The 22,817-nt window shown below is 51.0% G+C and overlaps 1 protein-coding gene across 1 annotated transcript; it reads left to right on the top strand.

Moving 5' to 3' along the window:
* The first annotated feature begins 332 nt into the window (after nucleotides 1-332).
* Nucleotides 333-21,334, top strand: LOC144736321 (phosphoglycerate kinase-like). Its single transcript, XM_078618982.1, has 11 exons — nucleotides 333-635; nucleotides 7,901-7,951; nucleotides 9,087-9,242; nucleotides 10,530-10,674; nucleotides 12,503-12,606; nucleotides 13,629-13,748; nucleotides 14,429-14,543; nucleotides 16,076-16,255; nucleotides 17,419-17,596; nucleotides 18,089-18,187; nucleotides 20,638-21,334. The coding sequence occupies exons 1-11, from the start codon at nucleotides 574-576 to the stop codon at nucleotides 20,676-20,678; spliced, it is 1,251 nt and encodes a 416-aa protein (XP_078475108.1). The 5' UTR covers nucleotides 333-573; the 3' UTR covers nucleotides 20,679-21,334.
* The last annotated feature ends 1,483 nt before the right edge of the window (nucleotides 21,335-22,817 follow it).

Here is a 22,817-nt window from a genome sequence, read left to right as displayed (position 1 = left end):
TGTATTTATTTTAAAAAAAAGTATTGAAATACTGTACAACAATCAAACATAGAACAATTGTTAAGGTAAATAAGTAAAATTATAATAATACAAAATAAAATAAATCCAGTAAGTAATAGGACTTTTCAAATAGCAAAAAAATCGCAGCCTTTGCGATTTGCTAACCGCATTGCTTCAAATTGCAATTTCGATTTGAAATCGATCAATCGTTCAGCCCCCAGTTGCTACACGCTGACAGCACTTGCCCCGACAGTCCGTCACAGGCTACACGGGGGGCCTTTGTCTTTAGTGTTTTTCTCGGTGGGCGGAGTCCGACGTCACGGGGGAGGGGCCACCGGCTTCAAGGTGACTCGGCCAGCTCCATCCTCCTCCTCCTCTCTCTGTCGTCGCTTCCTCGCCATCGTCACCACCCTCTTCCATCCTCCTCCATCACCATCGTCGTCGTCTCTGGCTACAGCGCGCAAGGCAGTGGGAGCGAGAGACACAGACAGAGAGACAGAGACACAGAGAGAGAGACACAGAGAGAGAGACACAGAGCGGCTTCACGAAGCGAAGGAGGTTTCGCGACGCGAGATGTCTCTCAACAAGGTGACCATCGACAAGGTGGACGTGAAGGGGAAGCGCATCCTCATGCGGTGAGTGTCTCGCTGTGTGTGTCTGTCTCTGTGTGTCTGTCTCTGTGTGTCTGTCTGTGTGTGTCTGTCTGTGTGTGTCTGTCTGTGTGTGTCTCTGTGTGTGTCTGTCTGTGTGTGTCTGTCTCTGTCTGTGTGTCTCTGTGTCTCTGTGTGTGTCTCTGTGTGTGTCTCTGTGTCTCTGTCTGTGTCTCTGTGTGTCTGTCTGTGTCTCTGTGTGTCTGTGTTTCTGTGTATCTGTGTCTGTCTGTGTGCGTCTGTGTCTGTCTCTGTGTCTGTCTGTGTGTCTCTATGTCTGTCTGTCTGTGTCTGTCTGTCTCTGTGTGTGTCTGTCTCTGTCTGTGTGTCTCTGTGTGTGTCTCTGTGTGTGTCTGTGTATCTGTGTGTGTCTGTTTGTCTCTGTCTGTCTCTGTGTCTCTGTCTGTCTCTGTGTCTCTGTCTGTCTCTGTCTGTGTGTGTCTGTGTGTCTCTGTGTGTCTGCGTCTGTCTCTGTCTGTCTCTGTCTGTGTGTGTCTCTGTCTGTCTCTGTCTGTGTGTGTCTGTCTCTGTGTGTGTCTCTTTGTCTGTCTGTGTGTCTGCGTCTGTCTGTGTCTGTCTCTTTGTATGTCTGTGTGTTTCTGTGTGTCTGCGTCTGTCTCTGTCTGTCTGTGTCTGTCTCTGTGTCTGTCTGTGTGTGTCTGCGTCTGTCTCTGTGGCGGAGCGCTACGAACCCCGTGCCCCTCACCCCCCGCTGCTTCCATTTCTCGCTCCACGGCCACCCAACAACCACCCACAACGATCACCCGAACCGGTTCACGGGTCTCCCCCCCCCCTAGGTCGACTCGGCCTCAAACGAGCTACCCCGGTTACGGGTGCGGTGTAAAACGTCGCCACGGGGGGGTGGGAGGGGAGAGACAAAGGCGGTCCTGGCGTGGTGGGTGTTGGCCACCCCACGTGTGCCGACACTTCAATGGCCTTGCTGCTGCACAGTCTGGGCGAGTCGCTGGCAGCTGGGGGAGCTTTGTCTTTGTGACGTCATTGGGGAAGACAAAGGCGGACGGGGTGGGGCGTGGTGCCAGCCAAACCCATGGGACTTGATGGGCGATCGTCAACCGATCTCGCCCTCCAGGTTGACCTGATGCTTATTATGCGGTAACCAAATAATACAAAGTGGCAATTGAATTGTTTTATTTTATTTCAGGGACCACTGAGGGTCACCATAGAACGTCGGCCGAACGTTGCGTCAACGTCGCCCGAACGTTTGGCCCAACGTTGGGACACCACATAGCACACACAATGTCCGTGATGCTGTCCAATGTTTTAAGTCTTTTGATGGTTTGCCCCGGAGTGACCGCCATAAGCTTCAAGTGTCAAATCTGAGTGATGGGGTTTTACAGTAACAGTTCTTACATTACCCCCGTTAACGGCGCTGTCCCAACATTCTATGTAAAAATAGATCGATTCGCACTAATATTAACGGAGGCGCCTATTAATAAACATTGACATTTTAAAAGCGGAGAGCCGTGGAATGCGACGGTCAGCAACGAGGTCGCCGTCTCTGGAAGTTGACGGACCCCCCCCCCTCCCCCAGAAAATCCCCCTCTCGGTTATCGGTTCTCTCGACCGGTTACCGGTTCACAGCCCACGACCCGTGGCTGGTTTGTGAATAATGCGTCGAGCGGCGTTGCCATTCCTCGAGGGGATTGTTTCCCTTCGGTCCGTCCGCCCATTTCCGCATCGATGGCGATGATTTTTTTTATTTTTGAAAGCGTTTGAGGCTTTAGTATTAACGCGGCTTTAAAGAGGAGGAAGAATAAGAATGGGTGGTGGGGGGGGGGTGCAGACTTGTCTTCAATTCAGAAGGGAGGCGGGGCGTGGTGTTGGCGCGGCAACTCTGCAAAAAAAACATGAAACGTCGGGACGAACGTTGCGGCAACGTTGCCCGAACGTTGGGGCCCAACGTTGGGCAGGACGTTGGGCAGGACGTTGGGTCAACGTTGCATATTTGGTGGACGGCGCGCTCGCTACGTGGAAGGCGCATCCCAAATGAGCATGAAACGTTGGGGGGGAGGCACCAACGTTGGATGATTGAACAAGTGGGGGGCCCACCAACGTTGGATTAATTAACAAGGGGGGGGGGGGCAACGTTGGATGAATGAACACGTGGAGGGGGGCCCAACGTTGGATGTATGGACAAGTGAATGACTTTGCATGGCTGCTCGGCACCACTGCGCCAGTTGATTCACTTCCCCCCCCCGCCCCCCTCTGCACCCATTGCGCACGCGTGCGCCTATTTATTAAACAAACATACACACGCACACAGCAAGTAGCGACCTCGTCAATCCACTGCTGCTTGAGGACCTCCCAAGACCAAAGCCCGCACGAACCGCGCGTCAACCTCTCCGACAAGGCCGCCCGAGCATGAGACGTGGGCGCGAGCATAGAAGTGCAGCACAACGATGGATTTTTGCTGCGACCACGGCAGCCGATTTAACGCGTATTGCCATACCCTGGTGCAACGTCAAGGGTGGCACAGTCTGGTTTTTAAATCCTTTATATTAAGTTCACTTGCTTGCTTGCGCGCTTACGACCGTGCAAATCTTTCGGTCGTTTTTTAACCCACTTCCCGTGATCCAATCGAGCTGACATTTTGCACACAGACTCGTTGTGCGTGACAATTTATTTTCGTGGCCCCGAGTACGATAGCAGCACCGACGAGGAAGCAGCCTAAGCCTATCAGAGTTTCGTATTCATTAAACCAGGTTTTAATTCCCAGAAATCGGGTTTAATTGTAGTAAAGAAAAAACCCGATGCCTGCCGCTGGAAAAATCGGGTTTTTTCCACCCATGAGCTACATTAGTTATGGGCCGTCCATAAATGACGTCACGCACCTTGGGGGGGTGGGGGGTCAGACATTTGTGACGATGTGTGACGATGGGGGGGGTGGTTTGAGAAATGTGACGTCACATCAAAATGCGCAACTTTAAATAAATATAGACAACACGTTCTACTTAATTGAATAGACTTTTCAATAAAGGTTTTCTCCTACAACATCAGGGTACAGCGCCACATTAAATGCGCACTACAATGACAATAGTTTAAAGCGATTTGAAGCATGTTTTATTTTGGGGGGGGGGGCAGAGCTTTGTGACGTCATATTTGAGGGGGGGGTCTGACTTTTTGTGACGCCGTGTGACGAGGGGGGGGGTCAAAAATCGTCCAAAATCGCGTGATGTCTTTTATGGACGGCCCCTTATATAGCATGGCTTCACTGGGGTGTTGGGCGCCCATCAATCACTGTCCATGATCATCAACTCTGCCTAGGGTCCGAGATCTGACGAGATTGGGCACGTTTCAAAGTGATTCGGTCATGAATCAACCTGAAAATATTCCTACAGTGGGTGGCTTCGACAGGACACCCTCTGGACACCCGTTACCCCACTTGTGAAAAACCACATGCATCCCACGAGCATGTTGTACAGTCTGCAGCACCGGCATGGAATCGGCGTGTAGCCCCAGTGGGGGTCGGCTACCAAAAATGACAAGGAGGGGCATTTTTGTTTTCGGATTGGGTAAAAATTAGAAGAAAATCCGCAACATCTCAAGAGCCGCAATGCATGGTGGTGAATATGAGAGGGTGGTCCTTAATTAGCCGCGTGTGCGGCTACTGATTCGCAGGTTGCCGAACCCTGATCCATGGTAAACCGGATTCCCATGGTGAAACTGGTCTTTTATGGTAAACTGGACTCCTATGGTGAACTGGACTCCCATGGTGAACTGGACTCCCATGGTGAACTGGACTCCCATGGTGAACTGGACTCCCATGGTGAACTCGATCCCATGGTGAACTGGACTCCCATGGTGAACTGGACTCCCATAGTGAACTGGACTCCCATGGTAAACTCGATTCCCATGGTGAACTGGACTCCCATGGTGAACTGGACTCCACGGTCATGGATTGGCAACCAAAATAACAAAAAGAGACATTTTTTATTTTCGAATTTCCAGAGCCGCCACTGCAGTCCCTTAAAGAGTCACCGCACGCCACTTGGCTAAGCTGCCGCAGGCTGCTGACCCCCCGGCCACCGCCAGGAATGCGACAGAATTTGGAAGCTTGGCAGATTTTAAACTTGGATTTCATGTTTGGATGGGCAATCACCATGCATGGCTGGTTGATACAGAGTGGACAGTGTAGCAAATGGAATTGTTCTGTACTGTACTTCGATGCTCATCATATCAACGGTCCCCACCTTCAACTTACACTCACCAACGTCATGAAGCATGGCGAGAAATAACTCCCTCATCTAGTAGGGAAGGCTGTACATGTGTAGTGACACAGCGCCGACTGCTGCGGTGGACAGTGCACACGCCGTCGAGCACATACACGGCTGTGTGTGCCGGCAGGGCGGAGGAATTGGGGCAAGGGGAGGCCCCTGGAACCATCTAGTATGTTCGAGAAGGGAGGCGCGGCTAGGGCGGAGCCAGGCTGCGCCGAGTAGAATAAAAGCAGCGGAGAGCGAGAGTTCCGGCCTGCCGGTTCTGGGAGTGGACTCGTTCCGACGTCGCAGCAAAACAACAGCAACAAGAACAGTCCCAGACCAAACCAAGACAACGACACGCAGTCCGTCAATAAAATTGCACATGACGGTACTGCGTCATCCGCGGCCACCGCCGAAAAACCACGGGTCTTTAGCGAGCGCGGTGCCAATCTGCTGCGAGATGGAGGCCGTCCTCCCCACATCGTTTTGGTCGCGGGAGTTTCGCGACCATAGGCGTCGCCACACCCGCTCGTTCATTTTGTGTCCGTCGTTATCGACTTGGTCTGATCGTTGACGACCGTTCGTGTGCACTGGTCCACGCGCGGTCAGTCCACGGGTGTAAATTATCGGCTGTGCACGGCTCCTCGAGCAGTCCAACCACATATAAACATGCATCACTTTGCCGATGGGTAGACTGACCTTAAGCGATACTGTAACAAGTGACCTTGGATAACAAACAGTATTCAACCTTTGTCAATCGACTGCTGGAAAGAAGGCCTCTGCCACATCATTTCAGTCATCGTGGTCGCTTGACTACTGCACCACGCCAGTCAGTCAGCATTGAAGGTTGGGGGGGAGGTGGAGGGGTGGCAGAACTGATTCGGATGTCCACTCCGCCGCTGGCTGGGAATCAAAACTCAGATGGCCAGATTCAGAGTGCGGTGTGAGAAACCCGGGCGCTGCCACTGCACCATATGCGTATATGTCCAGACCAACGTAGGCTTGGCCTTATTGCTGAATTCAATGAACCTACTTCATAGTTCTCCGTAATATCACTTCACAACGTTAGCAAGGTGGCAGGTGGTTCGTTCCCCTTGTATGAACCGCTTGCCCTTGCGTTGTGCTGCGCTCGCATGACTGGAATAAATAAGTAAGGTCACCGGAGCTGCGTGTAGCGGTGCACGTCCTCAAACCGCAGGGGATTTCAGGGAGCCGCCCATCCCTGCCCTGCCGAGCCCTGCCCAGCCCAACTAGTTCTGCCCTGCCCTACCCTGCCAAGCCCTGTCCAGCCCTCCCTACTAGCCCTGCCTTGCATCTCGAGTAACTCGAGCCCGCGCAGGAATTTGCCCGCGTTGCTTTGGCGTGGAGCCGTTTTGGCAATAGCACGCGTGGGGACGTGGGTGCAAAGTACGGTCCTGTTTGCAGTGGATGCTCCCGGATAGGACGCATCACTGTGACCTCTTTTCCATGACTGGGCTAATGTCTCTGGAAGCACGAAGAAGTTGTCATTGGGCGATATTCATTTTTTATAAGGCAATTTACACAAAGGTCTGCACTTTTATCAGATTCTTAGATGTCGTAGCTGCGACAAAGTTGTGGAACCAACTGGTGATCGCGTCTCTGGCGATCACCACTGCCATCTCTCTACTCTTTTAAACATACATTATTGAGGTCGAAATAGCACAAATGCGAATCCATATAATTGTTTTGTAAGATCAATTGGTTTTATTTACTTTATTTTTATTTATATCGTGCCTAATAATTGTTGTATAACTCTTGTAACTGTGACTGTCTGCTGGCCGAGTCACCATTGAAAAATAACTGTGTACAGAAAGCTCAATGGGTAATCTCCTTGGATAATACATTTCTGATTCTGCGAGGCATCCCCGATGGCCAAATCGCCCAGAATGCGCCAGACAGCGGCAACTAGGCAGGCTGGAGGGCTGGATGGTGTTACAGGCTGCCGTAGGGGGTTGCGGTGTCAGCAGAAGGCAGTGCCGCAACCATTCATTGTCGTGCTGTACAATGCTGCCCACCTATACAGCCGTACTTACCTGCGTGGTGAAGTATTGTCAAATAACCTGCAGCACCTGCATGGCCTGAATCCAGCAGGGGATTGGCAAAGGGCTCAAAACCATTACTGTATCATGAAAGGGTGGAACAGTGTTAAATGTCAGCCTGCCCATTTGCTAAATTACACCTATATAATGAAAACTAAAAACGATGAAATATTTTGTGTCTTACCAGGTAAGGCCCACTGAGCTACGTGGCTCTTTTTCAGAAGCGACCTGGCCACAATTGATGACTCAACGAAGTGTGGAATTTGATAGCAGCCAAATACTCTTGAACGCACATTGATTCTAAATGTGGAGGGAAAAACCGCCAGAGGACGCGGAGAAAAATCCACGCGACCACGGGGAGAGAGACACGCAAACTCCAAATGTACAGGCGTCAAGGTTGCGATCGAACCCGCAAACTTATTTGCTTAGAAAGTGTGGCTGACATTGGAAAGTATCACCTCTCTATGACTCAACATTTCATGATTCATTTGCTCCAACGCATAGAATTAGCAGAATCAGTCGAATGATTCACTTCTGGCAGCACAAGAAGCGTTTTTTTATTTTACAGGAAATGCTGCTCGCTATAATTCGGCACACGGAGCGGGGGTCTTGAGTTGAGTCTTTCTGCGGCAAACAGAATTCATGAAACCATGGTGATTATCATCGATATCTCTTCTGGGCTTGGCTGGGATGTCCACCGTGTGTGTGGACTGGAGCATTGCTTTTCGGTTTGTGGGAAGGTGGCAGTGCAGTAGTTGTCGTTCATGGAGACCAGCCTGGGAATGTGGAACTTTCCACCTGTGCTTAATTTCTATTTTCGATTATTTACCTCCTAAAAAACCCTGCATTAAGTACTGGACTGCCGGCCAAGGGTGGGGGGCAATGTGTGGATGTTGAAAACCTAGCCTGGTACGGACCGCCACGCCGGATCGGCTGTGTTGTGATTTGACGGCGTTTGCCTGTTTTGCAGGGTGGACTTCAATGTTCCTATGAAGGGGAAGGAGATCACCAACAACCAAAGGTAACTATTGCCACGAAGAGCTGCGCTGTCGTCCTATCGGAGCTACCGCTACCCCTTGGCTCATTTCCCCTCTCCGGATGGCTGTGCGTCACTCGCTCGCACGCAGCACACACGCTCCCTGCTGCCGTTCCTTGGAATTCCCACCTACTCCTTACGATATGACACGGTAACAGTAAACTGCGATGCCTTTGCGATGAGCATGGCATCGAGGCTTTTGAATGGGTCGTGAGTGGCGTGAACGAGGTACGGACGTCGGCACCTACGAGTGAGATGGCAAAAGACAGAAAAGAAACTCGACACGTTCGTCAATAATAACGCTGTGCGTGCGCGGCCTGAAAAGGAAACAAAATACGCAAAGTGGGCAATGTTTCGTACAATGGCCTTTCTTCGTCGCACGATTGAGTTTGTCGTCTACGTTACTTGTGCTTGTTCACCACCAAGTCGCGCTCGTACCGCCGTCCGGCAATGTGCCCACGCGCCTTCGATCACCCGTCGTTGCACAGTTTATCCCGGCGTCAAACACCTGCCGCACTTTTGCCGCGGCGCTTAGCGCGTGAGTGCGATTTAACGCCGCGCGACGGGAAAGAAACCCTGAACGCGAAAGAAAAGCCCCAGACCATTCCGCTGTCAATATTCTTGTCATTGCTCGGCTTGTTTGCCCAGAAAACCCTCACCGAGTCTCATGACTGCTTTCCAGGAGGGTCCTGGCAGGGTTTCGCAGTAGCGGGGGTGGCAACAGTTTATAAATTAAAATTTAGTACTTTTCGGTGTAATTGTTTTTTGAAAATTGGCCAATTGTTCGAATGATCCCCACCCCCCCACCCCCATAGGTATTTTCAAACTGAAATAAAATGCGTTCCTATTCCCAGTTGTGCATGTCAAACTTCTTTCGCACCGTACGTAGCCAACCGTGCTAATCGGGGGTGCGAGGGAAGGACAACAAGCTAAACACTAAAAGCAGTTCGAAAGAATTTCGTTTCCAATCGAGATTTTAAAAGTGCATAGCTCCAGTGGCCTCCGTGTATCCGTACCGGAGGTTTCGGTTCGCTCGTGTTTGGGCACACACCGAGAAACTAACACCGTAGTCACGTCCGTGAAGTCGCCGCGTGTTTTGACTGGGATCTCTCTCGTCCAGGATTAAGGCGGCAGTGCCGAGCATCCAGTACTGCTTGGATCATGGGGCCAAGTCGGTGGTCCTCATGAGCCACCTTGGCCGTCCCGACGGGGTCCCCATGCCCGACAAGTACTCGCTGGGACCTGTTCAGCCCGAGCTGAAGAAGCTGCTGGGAAGGTGGGGTTCTGTGTGTGTGTGCGTGTGTCTTTGTGTGGCTGCGTTGGCTGGGTCATGTAGCCCGCATGCCCAGTCACCACATGCCTAAACAGCTTTTGTTCGGCCCGGATCGAGGGGGCTAAACGGGCGCGGCACGGGCTAGAGAAGAGATGGAGTGATGTGGTACAGGAGGACGTGGAGCTGAGTGGACTTGCCGATTACTGGTACCAGCGGTGTCAAGATCGGCCTCTGTGGAGGAGGCTCGTGAAGGACGCTACTGGGCAGTTGGAGGCAGTCGCCCTCCAACAACAACGGAGGGCGGAGGAGCGACGCCCACAACAACGAGCGGAGCGCCGGGTCTAAAGCACAGCAAGTTGGCACAGTAGGGGGCACAGGTGGTGCATCAGCCAGTCATCTCGGTCATCTCAGTCAGTCGACCCGTGGCACCTGGGTCTGCCCCGTGACCTCCTGCCAGCGGGCGTTCGACACTTCACGTGGCCTCAAGGTGCACATGGCCTGGCACAAGCGTCGTGGTGACGTCACCGCCACTTAGTGGCGCATGGCGGTTGTTGTTGTTGTTTGTTTTTTGGGGAGCGGTGGTGGCCCAGTTAGTGCAAACCTAGCGACTCGAATTCGATTCCCGCTCACGGCCAACACCAATGACGATTGTCTGAACCGGTCCTGAGCCTCCCCGAGGTCAACTCAGCCTCAAATGAGTACCTGGTGCATTGTGTAAACATCACCACTGGGAAGAAAAAGATGGTCGGGCGTGGTGCTGGCCACCCATCCGCTCGTGTGCCGTGCCGGCCTTCATAGGTGCTCGCTAACAGCACTTGCCCCAACAGCCTGTTAAGGCTATACGGGGGATCTCTATCTTTGTTTCTTTATTTGTGGGGAGCAGTAGTGCAATGGTTAGGGCGTTTCCCTACGAGCCCGGCGACCCGAGTTCGTTTCCCGCTCACGGCCAACACCAGCCAGTGACGATTATCTGAATGGGTTCTGGGCCTCCCTTGAAGTTCCTCGGCTGAATTACTGAAGTTGTCTTTCGAATTCGTCACCAGTGGATATTTTTTTTTTTATCATGCGACGGTTTCGGTGAACCAGGGAGCGGAGAAAATTCAGGGGGAGAGTTCACGTTGAATTAAAGGGTGATCACGGAGGGAATGTTCAATCGCTTCGATGAGACAGGGCGGCAGTGCAACGCCGGGCAGCGGACCGTAGCTAAGGCTGCGGCCGCGACTCTTTGTCCGTTTGCGATCGAGTGAGAGTTACGCGGCCGGTGCCGTACCTGTTTGCGACGGAACGCAGGGACGTGCAGTTCCTGTCGGACTGCGTGGGGCCCGAGGTGGAGGCGGCGTGCGCCAACCCGGCCACCGGCTCCGTCCTGCTGCTGGAGAACCTGCGCTTCCACGTGGAGGAGGAGGGAAAAGGCAAAGACGCCGCAGGGAACAAGGTGCGTGGGCTCCCCCCCCCCCCTCTCCTCCCCTGCAGTCTACGCCACTAGCCCATTGGCACCTCTCTGGCCTTGCTCAGTGAGTCGTGCGTGTCGGGGTAGCTCTGGGTTTGCAGTGTTGGAAATATGCCTTTTCTAAAAACTTATATTAAGAGGGATTGTGACGATTTTTAATGGAATCGGTTTTTTTTTAGATCTGCATTTAGCGCTGTGGCACCGACACGGGGGGGGGGGGGGGTGGCACCTGCCAAGGGCGGTGAATCATTACAAGCTGGCTGGGGTTTAAAGGTTCAGCAGTAGAGTTCCAAGCTTAGCTATATTTTCAACCTCAGGATATCAAAACATAACTTGAGCATAAGAAGCGCGGACCCTTGGCGACACAGACGGGGAATAAAGGTTAATAGGCCCTCGACTGAGTGTGTGTGCGGGCGACGCACGCCGCCCGCACACACACTCACGCAAGTCTCGAGCAGAAGGAAGAAGAGACCTACGACACTGAACTCCTACACACACACACATACACACATAGATCATAGACATACACTTTCACGTAATACTTTTAATCACACATTTAATCACACGTACGATTGATCATATTACACTTACAATTAATTAACATGAAACACACACGCACACGTTTAATTATTTTATTATTTTCGCATAATTTGCATACTTACATAATTTCAGTCGCGTGCGGGGAAAAAAATGACCTGAGGCGCCCTGCCACCGGACGTCACAAAGGAGCCGAGTGTCTCTCAGTTCCGTGGTCGGTGCAAGACGCATCTGTTCAGACTCGCATTCCCGTAAAATATTACTATTTTATTTACCGCTTATTTTTCTCGTGCTATTCGTTAGACCCGGTAGCACTTCATTTTGCGTGCGGCCGCAATCTACTTTGCTCAGTTGGTTATTAGCCGCTGAGGTCGTGGACGGGTTTCTGTCTTCACCCCTGTTGCTCCGTGTGCCCCCTGTGACCGTTTCCGTTCCGCTGTAGTGTGCACCGATGCCCACTGTATGGAGGGTGATATTGGCTCGTAAAATAAAGAACGATTGATCGACTGAACACATCACTTGAACTGAACCTGGTACGCTCCATCACCGTTAAGCCTTCGTGCAAAGGTTGTGAAGAAGCTACCGGCTGTTGCGTACAGAGGAAGAGACGGCCCCCCACCCAATACGGCAGTCATCCCTGTAATTGTGGTTCAGCTTGTGTGTACGTATGTATGTTGAACTTCTTTCGCACAGTACGTAGACAACCGTGCTAATCAGAGGTGCAGGGGAAGGACCTTGGTTTGGGTGTGCAGTGGTCAAATGTTTTCGCTGTTGTCTTATACAGGGTTGTGAGATGCAGTTTTGCATGAACGATGCTACGTAAAATGTGATTATGATTATAAGTTGTACATATCACTCGTGACTCATGTTCGCCATGGCCGGGAATCAAACTCAGTTTTCCGCGTTCATAATGCAGCATGGAAGCCACCCCTACACCTGGTCCAAGGGGTGCGATGTGATGGCTGATGGCGGACGGGTGAGCCCGTTAGATGTGAGTGTGTGGGTGGAGGATCTGTGGTGGGTGTTGTGTTAGAACGGTGTTCTTCATTGCAAGGCCCGGGGTCCCTGGTGGCCTCTTAGTGCGGCCCCTGACAATACACAAATGTGAAAACACCCCACCATCATCATCGTGCTGTCTAACCCAAAGGTTTCAATTCAAATGTGTGGCGGCCCTCGCACTGAGATGTCTTCTCGGCCAAAGTGGGCCCACCCCCCCCTCAAATTGAGTGAAGACCACCACGTTAGCAGCACCTTGTTTCCCCTCCCGCGCTCGCAGATCAAAGCGGACGCGGCCGCCGTTGCGAAGTTCCGAGCGTCGCTCTCCAAGCTTGGAGACATCTACGTGAACGACGCGTTCGGCACCGCCCATCGCGCGCACAGGTACGTCCGCACGTGCGCCCTGGTGAACGTGTGCCCGGGTGAACGCACACCCGGGTAAAGGCGGCGTGGCATGAGTCACGCGGGGGGGGGGGGGGGCCTCGATCACTGGCAGTGAGCGAGCCAGCGTCCGTGTCGTGTTAACATGTCGCGCGCGCAAGTCAAGATTATATCCGGGAGTTAATTTCACCGTTGATTTTCCTCGAAGTGTTGTAAACGTTGCATCCGACTTTGCAGCAGCAAGACCAATTGTGACACTGTACCGTGCTGATGAGTCCGACCTGAGGACGAAACCAGCCCGCAGTTGTGCATCACTGCTGCTGATGCTCAAATTTTATTTTGACGGTGATCTAAGACGCAGGACCACGATGCACCTCTTTGGGAAACGGTGATGGCGATCTTGTTGCAATAGGCGCCGTGTAAAATTAAATTACCGCTTGATTGACTGACACCAGGGATGCTGCCTTGCTGCGGTACAACGTACGATTCAAGATCCACGATAATCGTATCATCAGTTATGCAAAATATCATATTGTGATTTATAGTTGGTCATTTAATTTGTCTATTTCATTTTCTGACAGACTAGAAAATAGCAACAAAGATCGAAATAATAGTTTAACACATTGGATCGCAATAATAAAGTAAAAATATTACTTTCACCCATCAACTTAGTGCATGGAGAATTATTTTTAAGAGTAACAAACTGCCCCAATTATTATATTACATCACAATTTTCTGACAGCATGTGCGTTATAAACATAATTTTCACTCTTATTTGAAGCACCAGGCGAGGTAGTTAACATCTCGCCACCAAATTGCCCTTCCGCTGTAATCTTTTGCCTCGACTTCTGCTAGACGTCTCAGCATCGATATTGTGCGTAGTTCAAAACAAGAAGGACGACAACCGAAAGTGATTTTTTTTTCCCCCCTTTTCTCGTTCCCGCGCGGTCGCGGACAAAACGCGGGTGAAAGCCTCTCGGGCGAGTTTTGCGAATCGCGGTCTGCTCGTGTTTTCTCTCCCCCAGCTCCATGGTCGGCTGCGACTTGCCCATCAAGGCGGCCGGATTCCTGATGAAGAAGGAGCTTGACTACTTTGCCAAGGCTCTGGAGAAGCCCGAGAGACCGTTCTTGGCCATTCTCGGAGGGTAATGAGCCAGACCCGGCCATCGATTTGAGCGATGTGAATTGTGTGGTTGGTGACGGCGAACGATAACCTTTCGAGGAGCGGCGCGCTGATGCGAACGATCGATTAACGCGCTCCGTGGCTTAATTGGTGCACCATCTTCGCGCCTCTGAACACTTTGCGTGCATGATAATTGTTTTTTTACCCTTCTATCTGGCAACAAAACTGACACCTTTTTACAAGGAGTCATGTTTGCATAGACCGCAATACCTGCAGTCATAATACAAACAAAAGAACATAACTCTGATAATGTGCACTGTCCTTGAAGTTGATTGGTCCACACCCGAGACAGCTTTCCTTAGAGCCGAGTCTCACATGGGTTGGACCAGATGACGCCAAAAGGCGCACTACTCAAAGACAATGCACCACCAGAGTATGAGAGCTCGGGGCAAGCATCTTCACTATGGGAACCTCATTTGCCAGATAGAAGGGTAAAAAACCAATTATCATATTTTTACTGGCAAATGAGGTTCCCATAGTGTACTTTGCGTGCAGTTGTGAAACCGTAGATCAGAGCGGTGCACACGCTCGCCTATTCGCTCATCTATTTATTGCGTCCCCCTCGTGTTTAAACCGGCAAATGTGAAGCGTTTTGATGGGGAGAGTAACGCTTGCAATGCATCTGTTGCATGACCTGAGCAGGGCCAAGGTGAAGGACAAGATTCAGCTGATCAACAACTTGCTGGACAAGGTGGACGAGATGATTGTGGGTGGGGGCATGGCCTACACCTTCCTCAAAGTCCTGCACAACATGGAGGTGTGTGTGCACTCAGGCGTCTTTCTCTAACAAAGGATGAATGAATTTCGATTTAAAGCTTTCGTGACTGCAGGGATTCATCTTCTTGGTTCTTTCGGTAAGGTCACGTAGAAGGGAAGTAATAAAATAATAAAAATAAAACATAATAAAATAATTCTCACGACGTCGTAAAATAATAAAAATAAAACATAATAAAATAATTCTCACGACGTCGTAAAATAATAAAAATAAAACATAATAAGAACCAAGAAGATGAAAGGATTAATTATAATCATTTTGACTTGTTACGTGCGCACATTTGTGCTCGCCCTTGAAGAGAGTACTTGTGTGTACTCATGTTTAACTTCTTTCACGCCGTACGTAGCCAACCGTGCTCATCGCAGGTGCGGGGAAGGATAACTAAGCACAAAAAGGAGTTGTAAAAAAAAATGGGAACGAACGACTCGGAGGCACGAGGAGCCCCACCGCGCACGAGCGGGGAAGGCAGCGGCCAGGCAGCGAGACGGCACCAGCATTTGCACCCAAGCTCTGCGGTCCTCCGTATACGAAGATGTTTTCGGCCGAATAGTGTGAGCGTTTATATGCGTGGGAGGAAACCGGAGTACCCGGAGAAAACGAGATTGAGGGGTCCAGCTGGAAATCGCCAGGTCACCTTGGTTGACGTTACCCGCGGTGTAGCAACGGAGTGGTGAGGAAGGAGTGGTGAGGAAAGAGTGGTGAGGAAGGAGTGGTGAGGAAGGAGTGGTGAGGAAGGAGTGGTGAGGAAAGAGTGGTGAGGAAGGAGTGGTGAGGAAGGAGTGGTGAGGAAGGAGTGGTGAGGAAGGAGTGGTGAGGAAGGAGTGGTGAGGAAGGAGTGGTGTGGAAGGAGTGGTGAGGAAGGAGTGGTGTGGAAGGAGTGGTGAGGAAGGAGTGGTGAGGAAGGAGTGGTGAGGAAGGAGTGGTGAGGAAGGAGTGGTGAGGAAGGAGTGGTGAGGAAGGAGTGGTGAGGAAGGAGTGGTGAGGAAGGAGTGGTGAGGAAGGAGTGGTGAGGAAGGAGTGGTGAGGAAGGAGTGGTGAGGAAGGAGTGGTGAGGAAGGAGCGGTGAGGAAGGAGGGGCTATGTTCATGTATCGAGTCTCAAGCTGTGACACGCCCCGTGGCGTAAGTTTTTATAGTACGCACAGAACGTATGAATGACCGATGCATTCATTTATTTGTTTAATCAGCTTGACATACGGTTTGATTTGTTTTCCTATAATTGTACAATTCTCAACGATTGATTGCGGATTGTAAAATCCTTTCTTTTTTTATTTTCACTTGATCGAGGGTTGGCACGTATTCTTAAACGGCAGGGCACCATCTGCAGTTGCAACGTTGTGAATGAGCTCTCGTTGGAACTTCTTTCGCACCGTACGTAGCCGACCGCGCTCATCGAAGGCGCTTACCAGGCCTCTCCGCGTTGAGACTTGGGACGGGACGAGATCCGTCCTCCGAGCGGGAGAGCTCCAGCTCTCGTTGCCCGTGTGACTCGTCGCCCCCGCGTGCTTGCGCCAGATTGGCGGGTCGCTGTTCGACGAGGAGGGGGCGGGCATAGTGCGCGACCTCATGGCCAAGGCGGAGAAGAACAAGGTGACCATCACCCTGCCCACCGACTTCATCACGGCGGACAAGTTTGACGAGAACGCCACCACGGGCACCGCCACGCTGAAGACCGGCATCCCCGCGGGGTGGATGGTACGTCGCGAGCCTGCACCACAATCCGTGTGTAATGATGTTCCAGGAGACTGGACGCCAGGGTTTGGAGGCACACGTATTTATTCCGTGTCGGTACAGCACAACACTGACATACAACCCTGGAGGGGGTATCGGCCCCCTCACCCGTCTCACTGGGGATACACTCTCTAGCTACGCCTAGCCTACCCCTGGGTCCTCCACTAACGGGCTAGGGGAGGCTAGCTAGCCGACACTGGTAAGTCGGGCTCACGGTACCCGGAGTCCCAGACCAGCTCTTACAAGAGCACCGGCTCTGGCTCTCGGGACCACGCCGCTGGCTCGATCCTGTTCGGCCCTGATAAGGGCGGCGATCCAGGGGAGTCCAGGGCTCTATCTACGACGATCTTCAGCCTTCACTGGTTATCTTCAACATCTCTCCCTGAGCCCTCCGGCTCATCCCCTTTTATACCAAAACCCCCGCTGAGGGGTGGGGCCCCGGGGGATCCCAGCTCCGAGTCAGCCCCCCAGGCTGCCCGATGCGGACGTCGCTGGGAGCACCTCCCCGTGCACCGACATAGCCACGCCCACTGTGTTTCTTTCTGATCCCATTCTATAACAGCCCCTCCGTAACACCCCTACACGTGAAAGGGAGCGTCCATAGCTCATCGAATTCCTCCAGTATGAATAAAATAATCTGATTATGATGTGATGTCGGATCGTCGCTTGTCAAAACGGTTGTTGCGGAATTCCCAGAGCAGGGATTTTGCCAAAAAACAATTATTGGTGAGCGGGGGCTAAAACTCTCGACACTTGAGGATTCCCGGTTTCAATCGCAGGCAGTGGCCGAAACCATTTTGAACGCACGATCTCAGCGGTGCTGGGCTCAGTGCTCTGACCTCTGAGCCGCCCTGAGCAACCCCGTATAAAAAAACGTGTTCAATGGATAATTCATTCACCACAGAAGCATGCGTTCCGTACGTATGTGTCGCGCTTGCCGTCAAGTGTCCATAAAGTCGCTTGAAACTCTGCTAAGCTTTAGGCTACGAAGCTCGGGGGGGGGGGGGTGGGAGGAGCCCCTTTGGACAAATTCAACAATCCTGCCGTGTGTGTTGAACATTGCCAAGGTGTACTTGACAGCCGTGAAAGTTGGCGGCGTCACCGATCGGTGTGGGTTTTGTATTCAGGGCCTGGACTGCGGACCAGAGAGCGTGGCCAAGTTCACGGATGCGATTGGGCGAGCACGTCTAATCGTGTGGAACGGGCCCGTGGGCGTGTTCGAGTTCGCCAAGTTTGAGGGCGGCACCAAAGCCGTCATGGACAAGGTCGTGGAGGTCACCAAGTCTGGCTGCATCACCATCATCGGTGCGTTAGAAATAAACATTTCTCTCCCCCTGCCGCTCTCATTGACATGCTAATTTCTCTGCCCCCCCCTCTCTCTCTATATAATGCCTCGTCACAGAGTGTGGCTTTTTCTCCGGGTCCTCTGTTTTTTTCCCTCTATATTTAGAATAATAAGCCACTGAGTTGAGACATCATTAGTTGCCAGGTCGCTTCTGAAAGAGCTATACAGCTCAGTAGGCCTTACCTGGTAAAATAAAATAGTTTCATACATCAAGTCAAGTGAATGTTTTCTCATGCTTCCTCAAGTGACGCAAGTTTCAAGTTGATTTTGTTTCTCACCTGTTTAAAACAACATATTAAAATAAACTAATTGTGGTGTCATCGATAAGACATTTCCAATGTAGCCTCACGGCCTTACAGAACACCCCGTGTTCACATTGTTTGCTGCCCCCCGTGCCCCCCGCCTGTCCCCTCGCGCTCACCTGCTCTGCCGTTACCCGTGTTGATGGGCAGGTGGAGGTGACACGGCCACGTGCTGTGCCAAGTGGGACACGGAGGATAAGGTCAGCCATGTCAGCACCGGTGGAGGTGCAAGCTTGGAGCTGCTGGAAGGTGAGCTTGACAAGTGGAGAGGAGAGGACCCAAGGTCAATGCGAGATGAGGAAAGTCGGACAAAGTTTGGGTTTGGCTTTGGCTTGAGTGGACAGTGGACAAAGATGGTCATTCGAGGCTCGGTCCCAAGAAAGCGATGGCAAGACAGAACCCAGAAGAACTCGGACTCGATGTCGCTGTTGTTGCCTGGGCAGGGCTCGGGTGTGGGACGGCTCCTCGCAGGAACTGCCAGAAAACGGAGCCCTGTGGCGTAGGAGAGTCCATGCCGCAACCAGCCCTCGGGATCGAGGAAGGCTAGAAGCGGCGACAGACGATAGACTGTAGCCATACTTTTAGTTCTTTCGGTAAAGTCACGTAGGTAAAAAATGAAATTAAAATTAATAAAAAAAAATATATGTTTTTATTTTAATTCAATTTTTTACCTACGTGACTTTACCGAAAGAACTAAGAGTATGAATCATTGCAATCACGAAAGCTTCAAATCTAGAATTAAACTGTAGCCAGTTTGGAATTGGATGGGGTTCAGTGAAGGGAGAGCTGCTCAAAAGAGGTGCGTGAGTTGGCACATTTGCGATGGAGAATTTTAAGCCTTGAATGAAGGTGATGAAATTCCACCACCCTGAATAGGCACAAGCACGCTCTGGGTGGTAGCCGGGAGGAATGGCTGCATGGGAGCTCATTGGGTTTCTCAGGCAGACGATGGCCAAAAGGTGCCCTTCTTGCAGATTGTAGTGGGCGAGAAGTGGCTCAGCATTGACTGAGTGGACATTTAGCTGGGTGAAGTGAACAGGAGTTGACTTATGCTGCTCGAGGAGGATACCGTACAGCGGTGGAGGTTGTTGAGGTGAGATGGAGTGGTTGTGGCATAGGGGGCGTGGTGGAGATTGCCTTTGAGTCGTCGTCATTGAAGAGTGGGCAGGGGAAGAAGACATGGGGTTGTGTTAGTTGATGTGAGGCAGCATTGGATGTGGAGGTGATGGAGGATGTGTGGGGGGGTTTGGTTGGCTTCGTTTGTTCATTGAATCCTGGTAGACAGTTGTGGAAATACCCAAGTCTGAGCATGCAGGTTTTTTTTACACGCTTTTATTTAACTCGCTCTGTCTGTCGTTGTTGTATCCTCAAATCTTGTAACTCAATTTTATCCCACTTCTCAATGTGGTATCGACTGCAAACTTGGTATACTTATGTCATACTGATGACAATACTATATTCTATCATAAAAAAAACATTTTAAAACATTATTTATTATATGTTATGTTTCGGCTTGGGTCTAATTGTCCACGCTAAACTCACGTTGGCTGTAAATCACCACGGTCCCTTGCGTTATGGCAAGCTTCAGGGTCACTTCCTGGAGTCGTGGAGTTCCATTACTAGTACGGTACATTTCATTAAAGCGTGTTTTTTTTATATTACTAATTCCATTCCTGGTGGGACCAGGCCAACAAGATGCCTTGAGACATGCTTGTTTCAGCAAACGCTGCCTTTGGCAGTGCCCTGTTCGTGGTAACTCGACCATCTCCACCTCCACCGATTTTAGCTCTGGCATGGATCCCAATTGTCTGGATTACATGGCTAAAGATAGTAATTCGGAGAGAAAAAAATCAGTCCGATACAATTTCTTCTTTTGGGCAGTGGCTGTTCTTCAGACGAGTCCTTTTATGATCATTTGAATGATTCCAAGTCGTTAACTTTGACATTTGATCGAAGATATACTGGTAGGAACCTCCTGGTTACACCAGCCCACAGGGGATTATTGTGTCCGTCGTGCATCCAAAAATGGGAGGGGTGGAGAGGGGAGGGTGGGGAGGGGTTGGGTAGGGAGGGGCTGGGTGGGGAGGGGCTGGGTGGGGCTGGGTGGGGGGTGGGAGGGGTGGGGCTGGGTGGGGAGGGGCTGGTCACCCCGTGGTGCCCTTATAAAACTCAACGTTTAACCTACTCACGCCAGCTTGTACCCGCCCTCACAGTCAGCCATATTTGCGGAATACACCACGCCGCCGTTGACCCTGGCCATTGACCGAGCAACCCAACGTTCCTACCAGCTCCCTCCGCAGGAATGTGTTTAAACAATGTTAACCGTGAAACTATGAAGCTTTATAGCTTGCATTTCTGTGTGGTTATTTTTCAACAGGGGAGTGGCAGTGTTAGTGGTTAGCGCGCTGCGCTATGCACCCAGTAACCCGAGTTCAATTCCTGCTCACAACCAATGACAGTGGCGAATATTTGAACCAGTCCTGGGCCTCCCCTAGGTCTACTGAGCCTTTAATGAGTTCCCAGTGATCTTTTAACATCAGCACTGTGGGAGACAAAGGCGGCCGGGCATGGTGCTGGCTACCCACCCCTTCGTGTGCCGTACTGCCCTTCATAGATGCTCGCTTACAGCACTTGCCCAAGCGGTCTGCCGAAGGCTAATACGAAATGTCATTGTTTCTCTTTTGTCTGTATTTCTACAGGTAAAGTCCTTCCTGGTGTAGCTGCCCTAAGTGCTGCTTGAAAAGGGATCTCAAAAGATGCCTGCGATGCGCTTCGTCCCATCCAACATGCCGAGCAACGATGTCGTCTTGTCACTCGCCTGCCTTGACCACACGTGTTTTCTCTTCAGCGGTGCAAATGGTGTCGAGGCGTTTATTCCATTAACAACACGACGCCTGTGTCATTTTGACGTGAGGTTTGCTTGGTGTGCTTTTAGTTGCGTGCAATGCGGAGCGCTCGGAGCCAACTTTATCCCGCTGTCGATGCCACCGGTAATCTTGTGCAACGTTTCCTAGCATTTCAGTATATTTCGTGGTCTGACATTGTCGTATCATAGTTCGTGCGAGCACGTCGCCAATTAGAAAGTGCTCAATTCACGCCGCATCCTGTGCAAACACCGACCGTGTATTAAAAAAAAATATTCCGCTCGGATGCATTCAATACTTTGACCTAATGTCCTCTGCTGTGGTGCGCATTGACTGACCCTTGTGCAAAAGATGGGATGTACCTTGCTTGAGCTGCAGTAATGTCCACGTGGTTTGGTTTCACCAATCAGAGTTGTACGTGCTGTGTGATATCGCTCTGCCCATTTCAATCACACAATCACCCTTGCTTGAATTGGGAACGTTTGTTTGTTGTGTTGTCATGTTGTACGAATAAAGTGTGATGTGCAGTGCAGTATACCTACGTAATCTTTTTATAGGTTTGTTGATCGAATACTTTGTCTAGAAAGTTCAACTCCACATTTACAACACAAATAGAAAGGCCAGGTTATAATACATTAGGGGGCTTAATATGTTTCCAAAATCGTTTTTTATTGTTCCCCTTCAGAGAATTGTCAATCTGGTAACATCATTCTTAGCATTATGGAGGGACAAAATTCGAAATCCAATGCTTGTACTGCCAACTCCTTGCCATCCCGCAGACAGCCCCAACCGTCCACATTCTCGCGCTCGCCATGCAGTCTCGCATTCAAATACAAAGCAGGCTCAGCCCTGGCATTGTCAAACATCTTTAATCGGGGAAGACGACTGAAACGGTGACTTTTTCATAATATAGGTTTTTGGGTCAGATCGCGTTATTTATAAATGTGTCGTAACCCTCCACCACCCGACACGGCCAAATAGTAAAACATCTGTCACGTTTTTCAAAGGACAAAATAATTCACTTCTTTAGCCCACCGATGTGCTGAAGAGAGAATCAACAGCACCGTTGGGCTAAAGAAGTGAATTATTTTGTCCTTTGAAAAATGTGACACATTTTTTACTATTAGGCTGTGTCGGGTGGTGGAGGGTTACGACACACTTATAAATAACGCGATCTGACCCAAAAAACTATATGAATAATATTGGTCGCGAAAGCCTACGTGTTAAATTGACGGTGACTTATTGTCAAAGTTGTAACAGACATACGGGGGGGGGGCTCGATGTCTGTTAACTGCCTTGCCTGGTGTACAGGAGGTCGTGGGTTCCATCCCATGCCTGACGCCTGTGTATTTGGAGTTTGCATGTTCTCCCCGTGATCACGTGGATTTTTCTCCATTTACCAACGTGCGTTTAAGAGTATTTGGCTGCTATAAATTTCCACGTGGTAAGCCACTTCGTTGAGTTATTATTTGTGGCCCAGGTCACTTCTGAGAAGAGCTACAGAGTTCGGTGGGCCTTACTTGGTAAGATAGCTCCAGGGCCTTCAGGCGATATCTGTCACCAGGCTGGATACTGAGTAATGGTGCAGCGACATCAAGAAAATAATACTAGTAGGAACCTCCTGGTTGCACCAGCCCACATGGGATTATTGTGTCCGTCCGTCGTGCAGGGAGGGGCTGGGTAGGGAGGGAGGGGCTGGGTGGGGAGGGTGGGGGTGGGTGGGGAGGGGCTGGTCACCCCGTGGTGCCCTTATAAAACTCAACGTTTAACCTACTCACACCGGCTTGTGCCCGCCCTCACAGTCGGGCATATTTGCGGAATACACCACGCCGCCGTTGACCCTGGCCATTGACCGAGCAACCCAACGTTCCTACCAGCTCCCTCCGCAGGAATGTGTTATGTGGAGGAGGATATCTAGGCAGGAGCAGGATCGTGACATGGGCATCGCTTCTTCAAAGGAGGTGGACGTGGAAGGCGAGTGCTGTGTTCACGTGCGCAACTTCATCTTCGACTCG

This window comes from Lampetra planeri, chromosome 60 (assembly GCF_965212315.1).
Source record: "Lampetra planeri chromosome 60, kcLamPlan1.2.h2, whole genome shotgun sequence".
NCBI classification, from domain to species: domain Eukaryota; kingdom Metazoa; phylum Chordata; class Hyperoartia; order Petromyzontiformes; family Petromyzontidae; genus Lampetra; species Lampetra planeri.
This window is presented reverse-complemented; position numbering and strand designations above follow the sequence as displayed.

Coding starts and splice junctions, on each gene's coding strand:
- LOC144736321 (XM_078618982.1), top strand. CDS start 574: ATGTCTCTCAACAAGGTGACCATCGACAAGGTGGACGTGAAGGGGAAG. Junction 636..7,900: donor GGGAAGCGCATCCTCATGCG/GTGAGTGTCTCG, acceptor CCTGTTTTGCAG/GGTGGACTTCAATGTTCCTA. Junction 12,607..13,628: donor ACCGCCCATCGCGCGCACAG/GTACGTCCGCAC, acceptor TCTCTCCCCCAG/CTCCATGGTCGGCTGCGACT.